Raw genomic sequence first — 10,575 nt, 5'->3', positions numbered from 1 at the left:
TGCCCGGCACCTTTACATCTTGCTAAAGCTGCTCCCAGAGGCCTTCCAGATTGGCCCTGCCCACATCTTATCATAACCATCTCTCCAGAAGTTTTCACCACTGCCTCTGCAACATGGATAGTTCTGGGTCTGTTACATAGGTAGTGGGTGGAATAGTGTCCCCCTGAACTTTGTGTGCACCTGGAACCTCAGAATGTGAGCTGATTTGCAAATAAGCTCTTTGCAGATGTAAGAACTGAGAGACGATCATACTGGATTAGTGAGAGTGTTAGTTGGTCAGTCATGTCCAACTGTTTTGGGACCCCAGGGACTACAGCCTACCAGGCTCCTCTGCCCATGGAATTCTCCAGGCAAGAATACTGGAGCAGGTTACTATTTCCTTCTCCAGAGGATCTTCCAGACCCAGGGATCAAACTCGGGTCTCCTGCATTGCAGGCAGCCTCTTAACCTTCTGAGCCACCAGGAAGCCTAGGGTGGGTACTAAATCCAATGAGTGTCCTAAGATAGAAAAGGGCACACAGACACAGAGAGATGATGGCTACATGAAGACAGGGCAGAGATTGGAGCTGCATTGCCATAAAGCAAGGAGTGCAAGAAGCGGACAGAAACTGGAAGAGGCAAGGCAGGATCCCCCTCAGCACTTCCACACGGAGTGTGGCACCTTAATTTTAGACTTCCGTACTCCAGAACTGTGACAGAAGACTGTTGGTTGTTTTTAACCACGAGGTTTGTGATAATGTGTTATTGCAGCCCCAGGAAACGAATGCACATGGACTGCACTGTTCTGATATTTATTCGTAGCTTCAGTGATTCGGGGGTGTGTCCTCTCTTCCCTCTCAGGCTGGGGGTTTCCAAAGAGCAGAGACTGTCTCTTCAATGAGACTGGGGCTCTGAGGACAAGGGTTGTGTCTCCTTCCTCAGACTGGGCTGTCCCGAGATCTCCTCCTTCCTTAGGAGCAGCCGGGTCCTCAGCACACAATGCTGGTTCTGTGGGGGGGCTGCCTGGCCCGGCCCCTTCACCAGTTTGGATTGGCATCGGTCTCCCCTCAACCGGCTGGTGCTGGGAGACTCACCAACCACAAGAGGCACCGCCCTCCTTTACCGCAACCTCCTCTTCCCCAGGGGGAGGCTGGAGGAGGGGCAGGTAATGGCCACATGCCACACAAAACCAGCCCGGGAGTCCAGAGGTGGGGGGTACTCCAGTTCCAACAGATGATGCCGCCCCCTAACCCATCACATTAACCCCTGCTGCTCCAGAAAGCTGCCCCTCTTCAAAATGTCAGGAACACCAGGCCAGGGTATTTGCACCTAGATCCCTGTCTACAGGGGGAAGAGGGCTGGCCTTAGAATCTGAGCCAGGGTCTAGTCCTGGGTGGGGGAGACAGTCAGAACTGTTTCTGATGCTGGGATTCCAGGGTCCCTGGAAGTTGGGAGCGGGCTGGCAAAGATCTCTTCCTGGATCGCGTGCGTGAATGTATGCATCATGGGTTCCCCACCCTCTTTGTCTTTTGGACTCCCCTTTGGCGAGGGGCAAGGAGGGAGCCTCTTGTGGTTTCCACTGAGTCAAGTGAGAGGGAAGAAGAGCTCTTCCTGTGTCCCATGCTCCAGGGATTCTGTCCGTGGTTCCTGGTGGTGGAAAGAGACGGGGTGGTGGGCACCACAGAGGAAGCGGGTGCTGGGCTCTGCACTCACTGGTGCTCGCTGGATCCCTCCGAACGCTGCATGTTTCTCTGCAGAGCACCCCAACCCCTCCACCGCACAGCCAACAGCAAAGTCTTCTAACAAAGGCATCTCCTCCTTCAGCCCAAATCCCTGCTGCCTCTCACTGAGGAAATTGTAGGGCTGGGCCGGGGTGGGGGACCATTCTCTGGAAGGAGATTAGGAGTGTCTGTCAGGGGAGGTTGGGGTGGGGCGGGGCCCTCGCTTACTCACATCCTCGAGCGTCCTCAGCATGGCAGATCTGGGGAGCCCACAGCCTCAAGTGTTTGTCTCAGCATTGTCTTCTAAGCCCCAGTGGCGGCGGGCAGGGGTGGGGAGGGCGGCTCCCCGACTTCTGCTTTGGCGGCAGTTGGGGAGGGGGCAGAGGGAGGCTCTGCTTCCATCCCAGGAGCAGCTGATCCAGGAGGAGTCCTGGAGCCTCCAGCAGGGGCTGTTGGGGCCTGTCTGGGGAGATGGGACGTGTCAGGCAGCCCCAGACACGACTGCATTCCTCTCAACATGCCTGCCGGGGTCTGTGGGGCTGAGGGGCGGTGTGGGAGGGCGGGGTGAGGCCTCAGGGGTGCCTTTGGAGGTTGTCTGGGAGACCTGAGATGGCTGAGGTCCTGATATACAGACATATGAGGCAGAGCTTGAAGGACCCCTGGAAATGTCCCCTGACCCTCGGGGCCTCAGGGGTTGGGGATGCTTGACTCCACTTTCTGATGCCTGCCCTCCTCCACCCACTAAAACCCTACAAGGGGCTCAGACAACGGTGCCTGAGCCAAACCCTCCCATGGGGCTGCCCTGGTGGTCTGAGTGCCCTGGTGCCCCTCATTGCTGTACCAGGGGTGTTGCTCCACCCCCTCTGGGGCCCAGATTGGGCTACAACAATGCTACCCAGACTCTGCCCCACTCAACTTACGAAACCCCCTCACATTCACTGTCATGCTGTCTTCTTGAGCTGACGGCAGTAGGCAGAGTGGCCACCGAGAGTCCATGGCCAGACTGAGCAGGTGGTATTTACGCCCACTTTACAGATGAGCAAACCGAGACTCGAGGAAGCATCAGGGCCTAGGTCACACAGGAGTAAACAGCAGAGTCAGGACTCCACCTGACTGCATGCTCTTTCCCGATGTCTTCTGGACTCCCACCTGCCCTTGGCCAGAGTAAGCAGCCAGTGCCATGGGCATGTCCACAGGTGTGTGGAGGACCTTAGGGTTGGTGCTAAGGGCTGAGGAGAGCTGCCTGGATTTCTCTGTACCTGGAGCATTGGGGTGGAAGCCTGAGCCACTTGACTACTGGCAGGGCATGTTTCAGGAGTGTGACAGGCCCCTTGGCACAGCCCAGAAGGTCAGACCTTGGAGGGTCCCAAAGCCTCATCTCATTTTATAGATGGTAATGCTGAGCGGCATCTCTGTGCCCCGTGTGACCTTGCCATGCTATTGCTCCTCCAGCCAGGTGCCACCTGGAGTGGTGGGCTTCCCCCCAAGTGGATGGCAGAGGCCCACTAAATTAATGAGAAACTAACAAGTCACCAGGTTTATGGTGCACACAGGCCCTACTCCCACCATCTTGCTGAGCCCAGCATGCGTGCTCCCAGGGTCTGAAGGGAAAGTGTAGCCTGCAGGCCCACACCTCCTCCTGTGAATCACATCTGGCGGGACAAGAAACCCCAAACACCCTGAACAATGAGTTTCCAGTAAAATATGACAGACATGATGAGGTGGATGAGAGGAGGGATCTGCCTGGGAGTTGGCACTGGCCTCTGGGTGATGAAAGCCAAGGGGAATGGAAAATGCCAGGCCCGCCCCTACCCAGGAGTATAAAACCAGGCATCCTTCTAACTCACCTCAGCACCTTTCTCTTCCCTGCCGACTCGCTCACTTGCTCATTCACCTCTCTCCTTGGCACCATGACCACCTGCAGCCGCCAGTACACCTCCTCCAGCTCCATCAAGAGCTCCGGAGGCATCGGCGGTGGCTCTAGCCGCATATCTTCCGTCCTGGCTGGAGGCTCCTGCCGGGCCCCCAGTGCCTATGGAGGCCTGTCTGTCTCCTCTGCCCGCTACTCCTCTGGGGGTGCCTGTGGGCTGGGGGGCGGCTATGGCGGTGGTTTCAGCAGCAGCAGCAGCTTTGGCGGGGCCCTGGGCAGCAGCTTCGGTGGAGGATATGGCGGTGGCCTTGGTGCCGGCTTCGGTGGTGGCTTCGGTGGTGGCATGGGTAGTGGTTTTGGCGGTGGCTATGGCGTTGGTGATGGGCTCCTGGTAGGCAGTGAGAAGGTGACCATGCAGAACCTGAATGACCGCCTGGCCTCCTACCTGGACAAAGTGCGTGCCCTGGAGGAGGCCAACGCCGACCTGGAGGTGAAGATCCGTGACTGGTACCAGAGGCAGCGGCCTGCTGAGACCAAGGACTACAGCCCCTACTTCAAGACCATCGAGGACCTGAGGAACAAGGTGCGTGGGCAGGCGGCAGGAGGTGCCGTTCTAGCCACCTCACTCAGGAGCAGTGGAGGCCTCAGAGCATTGATTGCTTTGAATTCTTAGACAGGCTAGCCTCCAGCCCCTTCTTCTGGCTCTAGATGCCCCCAACAGAGCTAGTCTATGAGAAGATGGTCTCCTTTTCCCCATCTGGCTCATACCTCTCTGGACTCAAGATCCATGAGACACCGGGGGTTCCTACACTTACAAGTTACAGAAGAAGTTGAAGCTTTGGGCTGTCTGCCCAAGGTCACATAGCAAATTGATGGCAGAGCCAAAGCTACAGCCCTGGTGCCCCACCTGCCAGCTTGGGAGGCAGCAACCTGTTCTCCAGCCCAGGGGAGGAGTGAGGCTGTAACGGGACCAGGCTAGACATCCAAACTGCTCATTAGCTCATTAGTCTGGGCTGTGGTGGCTGCCTGCATGAGTCTTGGCACAGGTAGCCCCTCCCCACAGCCAACAGGGCATGGAAAACCCACAGAGACAATCAGTGGTGGCCCACCTCACGTGCCCCACACAGGAGGGGAGCTGGGGGGACTTGTGTCATCTGACCCTTGTTCCTTGCTCCCATATCACACCAGGAGTCTGCTGATCTTGGTGTCTGGCTCTGATGCTTTGAGGGGATTAGGGAAATCAGATGATGAGGGAGGGAACTCTAGCCAATCCAGAGTTCAGTCTGTCCCCACCAACCCTCCCCTCACCCCCATTTGCTTCTTCTGGTTTGAATCCTCTGTGCCAGCTGGACCTCAGTTTGTGGGAAAGCCCCACTTAAGATCCTGTGCTCCGAGGGCTTGAGCAGGAGTGCATGTGCCTACAGAGTCCTGGCAGGCCTGGCGTGTGCAGAGAGAGGGGAATTCAGGTCAGGAAGGGGGTCTGGAGAGCCTGGCCATTCTCCTCAGTGGCAGGGAACTCAAGGCTCTGAGACCCACCTCAGGTTTTGCAACAAGTCAGTGGTAGAAGCAGGACCCAAACTCAAGGGCTAGTTACTTTAAAGCCAAGGCTCTCTCTACCCACTCTGATGCCCATGAGCCAGCAAAGTCCTGGGTCAAGGCTGGACCAATGGGGATTATCCTTTAGGCTGCCATGGCAAAGGCTTGTGGGGAGTAACGGGGATTCAAGCAGAGCATGAAGGCGAAGGCCTGATGCCGGCTGAAGTCAGGTCTGGCTAGCACTGTCCTCTCCACCAGTGACCTATACCGTTTCCATCTGCAGATCCTCACAGCCACTGTGGACAATGCTAATGTTGTGCTGCAGATTGACAATGCCCGTCTGGCTGCTGATGACTTCCGCACCAAGTGAGTTTGCAGCGGTGGTTCAGAGCACCCAGTCTTCCCTGGGTGGGGCGTTTTGGGAGCAGTGTTCCCTGAACAGAGTGTGCCAGTGTCAGGATGGCTGTGTGCAACCCCCTTGGGGCGCTTGTAAAAATACAAGACTCTTGGGCCCCACCCTTGGGATTCTGATTCAGGTATTTTTAATAGGCTACTTGGGTGATTTTGATCCACAGTCAGATTAGGGAGCCGCTGCTTTAGGGATAGGCACTCCCCACTTCCCAACTTGCCCCTGAAGTGCCAGAGGTAGTCATATTGGTCGGCGTCTCCCCTCCATGAATTCTACAGCGCAAGGAACTGCTTACTCCTGTCATTGTCCCCCTCCCCAGATGTTCCTATCTGAGGAATAATGAGCATTATGTCTATCCATGCCAATCAAGACTGGCTCCATAAACCACCCAAGAAGGCCAACTATGGACAGAAAGGGGAAGAGAACAGAACCACCAGTGTGACTGGGGTGGGTGTCTCATTTCTCTTGGGTCATTCCAGGTATGAGACGGAGCTGAACCTGCGCTTGAGTGTGGAGGCCGACATCAACGGCCTGCGCAGGGTGCTGGACGAGCTGACCCTGGCCAGAGCTGACCTGGAGATGCAGATCGAGAGCCTCAAGGAGGAGCTGGCCTACCTCCGGAAGAACCACGAGGAGGTGAGAGCTAAATGGAAAAGCCCGCTTAGAGGGTTAGCTGGGAGGGAAGAGATGCAATTCAGATGGCTGAAGACAACGTTCAGTCCAGGAACACCTCCAACTGGGGAATCCTAATCGGCCACCATAATGGATTGTTCATTGGTTGTGTAGGAAATGAACTCCCTGAGAGGCCAGGTGGGCGGAGACGTCAACGTGGAGATGGACGCCGCCCCTGGCGTGGACCTGAGCCGAATCCTGAACGAGATGCGCGACCAGTACGAGAAGATGGCGGAGAAGAACCGCAAGGATGCCGAGGACTGGTTCTTCAGCAAGGTGGGTGGCGTTTGGAGTGGAAGGGACCCAGGAACCCCTTTTCCCTGGAACTTCCCGTGCAAACAGTGCTTTCCTTTCTGCAGACAGAGGAACTGAACCGCGAGGTGGCCACCAACAGCGAGCTGGTGCAGAGCGGCAAGAGCGAGATCTCGGAGCTCCGGCGCACTATGCAAAACCTGGAGATCGAGCTGCAGTCCCAGCTCAGCATGGTAGGGGCGCGGCCGGGCCTGGGGGTGTGCGCGCAGGGTCTCGCTGGGAGGGAATGAGCACCCTCCCTGATTCCTGATCTTTCCTTCCCTCACAGAAAGCATCTCTGGAGAACAGCCTGGAAGAGACCAAAGGCCGCTACTGCATGCAGCTGGCCCAGATCCAGGAGCTGATCAGCAGCGTGGAGGAGCAGCTGGCCCAGCTGCGCTGTGAGATGGAGCAGCAGAACCAGGAGTACAAGATCCTGCTGGACGTGAAGACGCGGCTGGAGCAGGAGATCGCCACCTACCGCCGCCTGCTGGAGGGCGAGGACGCCCAGTGAGTGCCTGGCCCCCTGACCTGCCCCCCAGTGTTCACTCACTGCTCCACCGCGGTGTCTAATGACCTTTGCCCCTTTCTGTCTTCACAGCCTCTCCTCTTCCCAGTTCTCCTCTGGCTCTCAGTCATCCAGAGATGGTAAGGCCTTCCTCCTCATCCAGCCTGAACTCAGGACCACCGCCTGTCTCCCAGCAGCTCTAGGATGTTAGGGGGTTCTGGAGGAGTTGAGCTAGGGTCCCATAGTTAGCACCATGGACAGAGCCCCACATGGTCTTCCCACCAAGCCCGGTCCATTTGGGCGGATCTGGACAGAACCGTTTTGATCTCAGTTATTAGGATGCTCCAGTCTGAGGACACAGACTCCCTGACCTTAGGGAGCTCTAGTCTGAAAGAAATGTGTTGATAATATCAGTGCTGGGGCAAGAGCAGTGGGTGAGGCGGTAACCAGGGGACAGGGCAGTAGAGAGACGGTTCATTTCAGTGCCCTGGGCTCCTTGGCCTCTCCTCCTGATTTCTCTACTGCCACCCACCACTAGTAACGCCCTCTCTTCTCTCTTCCCTAGTATCCTCCAGTCGCCAGGTTCGCACCAAAGTCGTGGACGTGCACGACGGCAAGGTGGTGTCCACACACGAGCAGATCGTTCGCACCAAGAACTAAGGCTTCTCTGCACTGCTCATGCCTAGAAAGCACCCCCCACCCCCAAGTGGACACACATTTCCCTGGGGGATCCCTTCTCCTGTCCCTGCCTCCCCCAAGCACTTGACTCGTGAGCCCTGTTTCACCCTTGCCCCTTCCAGCAAGCAATAAAGCTTCATTATCTGAGTTGCACAACTCCTGTCTCTGCCTGGTCATTGTCAGGAGTGGAGGTGGGGAGAATGCGGGGGAGGCATCTCTTGGGAGCTCTCAGAGCACCTGGCTGTGCCCTCTGGGACTGGGAGAAAGAAACTGGGGGCAGATTGGGCTCAGGTCCCAGGATTGCTTTCACCACTGCAGAAGATAATGTGTGTACCAGCTCATATATCTCCTGGGACATTCATTCATTTACTCACCCCTCCGTTTACTTATTCATTCATTCAACAGATATTATTGAGTGCCTTTTGTGTGCCAGGCAATATGCTAGGTTAAGGATTCTTAACAGTTTGGTCTTTAGGGATTTGAGTGTATGTTGAAAACTATAGATCTCTTCCCACCCCCAGTAAGCATACATACATTGCATATAATTTATGAGATTCACAGTTCCCCTAAAGCTCATCAGTGGAGGTCCATGAACCCAGTAAGAACTCATGTTTTACTCAGAGTTTTGTCTCCCTCCATTCCACCTGCTCTTGCCTCCAGAGCTGGGTCTTCATCCTGCCTGCCTTTAGTTGACAAACAGCAAGTAGATTATTGTCTCCAAGCCTCAGTTTTCACATCAGTAAGTTGGGCACAATGACAGTACCTACCCCAGGACTTTGTTGTGAAAATTCACGTGTCAGACCTCTACCACAGTGCCTGGCACATTGCCAGCTCAGAGCATGGCTGTGTGAACTTCTTCCTGTGCATGGTGACTCTTTTCCACAATGAGGGTGTTTTTAGAGGCTTTGGGAACAGATGGACTGATTTCGAACCCTGGGTCTGTTCTGAATCAGCTCCATGCTCCAAGAAGCACGGTGAACGCTGCTTCTTGGAGTTTTTATGGGAATCCAGTGATTGAATGTGCTTCAGGAGGCAGGGTTGCAGGAGCCTCCTTTGAAGGGGAGTGTCTTTTCCTCTCTTTTTGGAGGTCTGGAAAAGAAGGAGGAAGGGGAGGACCTTGCCTGAGTGAGTAGTGGAGATTCCAGAGGTGGGTAGGGCTCATTGCCCCAAGGTAGGAAAAAGTTAACTAGTCACTGTATCAATTTCAACAACTCATTCATTTGGCCGCAGGAATGAAGCTTCCAGGGGGAGTCAGGGTAGGACTTGGGTTAAAGAAAAGGCAGTCTTTGAAGGCAAGAGGGCTAAAAGCCTTGGCTAGAATCAGACATCCTGAGCTGGAGTCGCAGCTCCAACACTGACTAGAATCTGGGCAAGATTCTCTTTTGCAAAATGGGGAACGAAAACCCTCACTGTGTTAAGTCCATGTAGGATTAAATGATCTCATGCAAAAACGAGTTCAGCATCGTGGTTGGCACATAGTTGGGGCTCTATAAAATGGAAGCGTAAGAGCGTGAATTATAGGGAAAAGGAATGAAGTAATGTTGGTTTCTTTGACCTTATCTTCACCTCAGGAAAGAGAGGCCATAAACTCCAGGATGTCTTTTTACCTGAGTGTTGCTCTAAAAGGGTTGATCTGGGGTGATCTCTGGGTGAGGCTGGGCCATTCTGGAGGTGAGCGACAGAGTTTTGGAGGTATGAGGAAACGATTCAGGGAGGAGGAAGGTTTCAAGGCTCTTCCTTGGAGACCGAGAAGAGATGGTTTTATGGCCCTAAAAGTGATAGGGCCATGGTGGGGAGGGGCTGGATGACACCCCTGGGAAGGCTGGACCATGAAGACCTGTGTTCCCAGTTGGGCAACAGGCTCAGTTGGCATGGAGTCGGGGGAGTGGTCCACATCGGGAGGACAGAGAACAAAACATATCCGCAGTCATGGGCAAGGACTGTGTGAAGATTCTTGGGGCATCGTTGCCTCGGAAGTGGTGCCGGATTAGTTTCCACCCCTGAGGGTGGTCCGCTTTCAAGGAATATAGAAATGTGAGATCTCTTAGACCTGGCTGTGGTGGGGCTAACTTCTTCTCCACAGGGGCTGCATTACTCTTTGGAGGGAATCGGGAGAGAGTGGGCTTGCTTGACAGAGAGCAGGCTCAGAAGTGGAAGGGGAGGAAGTCAAGCAATGGGCTTTGAGGTGGCCCCATCCTCTGTAGCCATCCCAGAGTCCCACATGGAGCCCACTCTCCTCTGATGTGCAGCCCCTAACCCCACCATACCCCACTGGGAAAAGTGGAGCCAATACTTTGGATCCAGCTGCTGACCTCTGCGCTTGTCCACAGGCCCTGGCACCACAGGTACCCAGCTGAAAACCTGGGGCATTTACTCTGACGAAGGCAAGACCGCCTCGCCCACCGCCACGCTAGGTCTAGATGATGGGGAACTTGGAGAGTGACTCCATAGCGCTGTCTAGTGGAGGCAGCAGGAACTGCCTCTTAGAGTCCTGGGGCCGCCAGGTGGCCTCTCTGGCTCCACTTTCCCCAGAGCAATTAGGAAGGAGTGGACCTCTCTCTGTCCTCAGAACACAAGGGCGGTGTGGGAAGGGCTGCAAAGCTGGCTCCTCCAACCTCCTCCTCTTTGGGGCACAGCAGCTTGCTCTAGGTCACAGGAAGGAGAGTGGCCAAGCCCAGCCCTGCTCCCTCGTCAGGCTTGGGCTCATTCCTATTGTGTTTTCTGTCTCTCAGGATGAGGCTGAGAGCCCAGTGGCATCAATATTAATTTCTCCTCGCTGACTCCAGGATTTTTTTTATAATTTTTTTTTTAATTGGAAAATGTCCATTTTGAAATTCTGGGTCTGCTTTAGTATGGAGGGCTGCTGCTGCTGCTGCTAAGTCCCTTCAGTCATGTCCGACTCTGTGCGACC

General features: G+C 55.1%; 1 protein-coding gene across 1 annotated transcript; it reads left to right on the top strand.

Annotated features, from left to right (window-relative positions):
* Positions 1-3,610: 3,610 nt before the first annotated feature.
* On the top strand, positions 3,611-7,646 carry LOC138083201 (keratin, type I cytoskeletal 14). The gene is made up of 8 exons (XM_068976919.1): positions 3,611-4,153; positions 5,390-5,472; positions 5,995-6,151; positions 6,302-6,463; positions 6,547-6,672; positions 6,768-6,988; positions 7,080-7,126; positions 7,552-7,646. The coding sequence occupies exons 1-8, from the start codon at positions 3,611-3,613 to the stop codon at positions 7,644-7,646; spliced, it is 1,434 nt and encodes a 477-aa protein (XP_068833020.1).
* Positions 7,647-10,575: the final 2,929 nt, after the last annotated feature.

Source organism: Capricornis sumatraensis, chromosome 8 (assembly GCF_032405125.1).
Source record: "Capricornis sumatraensis isolate serow.1 chromosome 8, serow.2, whole genome shotgun sequence".
Taxonomy (NCBI): Eukaryota; Metazoa; Chordata; class Mammalia; order Artiodactyla; family Bovidae; genus Capricornis; species Capricornis sumatraensis.
Note: the sequence above shows the minus strand (reverse complement) of the source record. Positions and strands in the feature narration are given on the sequence as shown.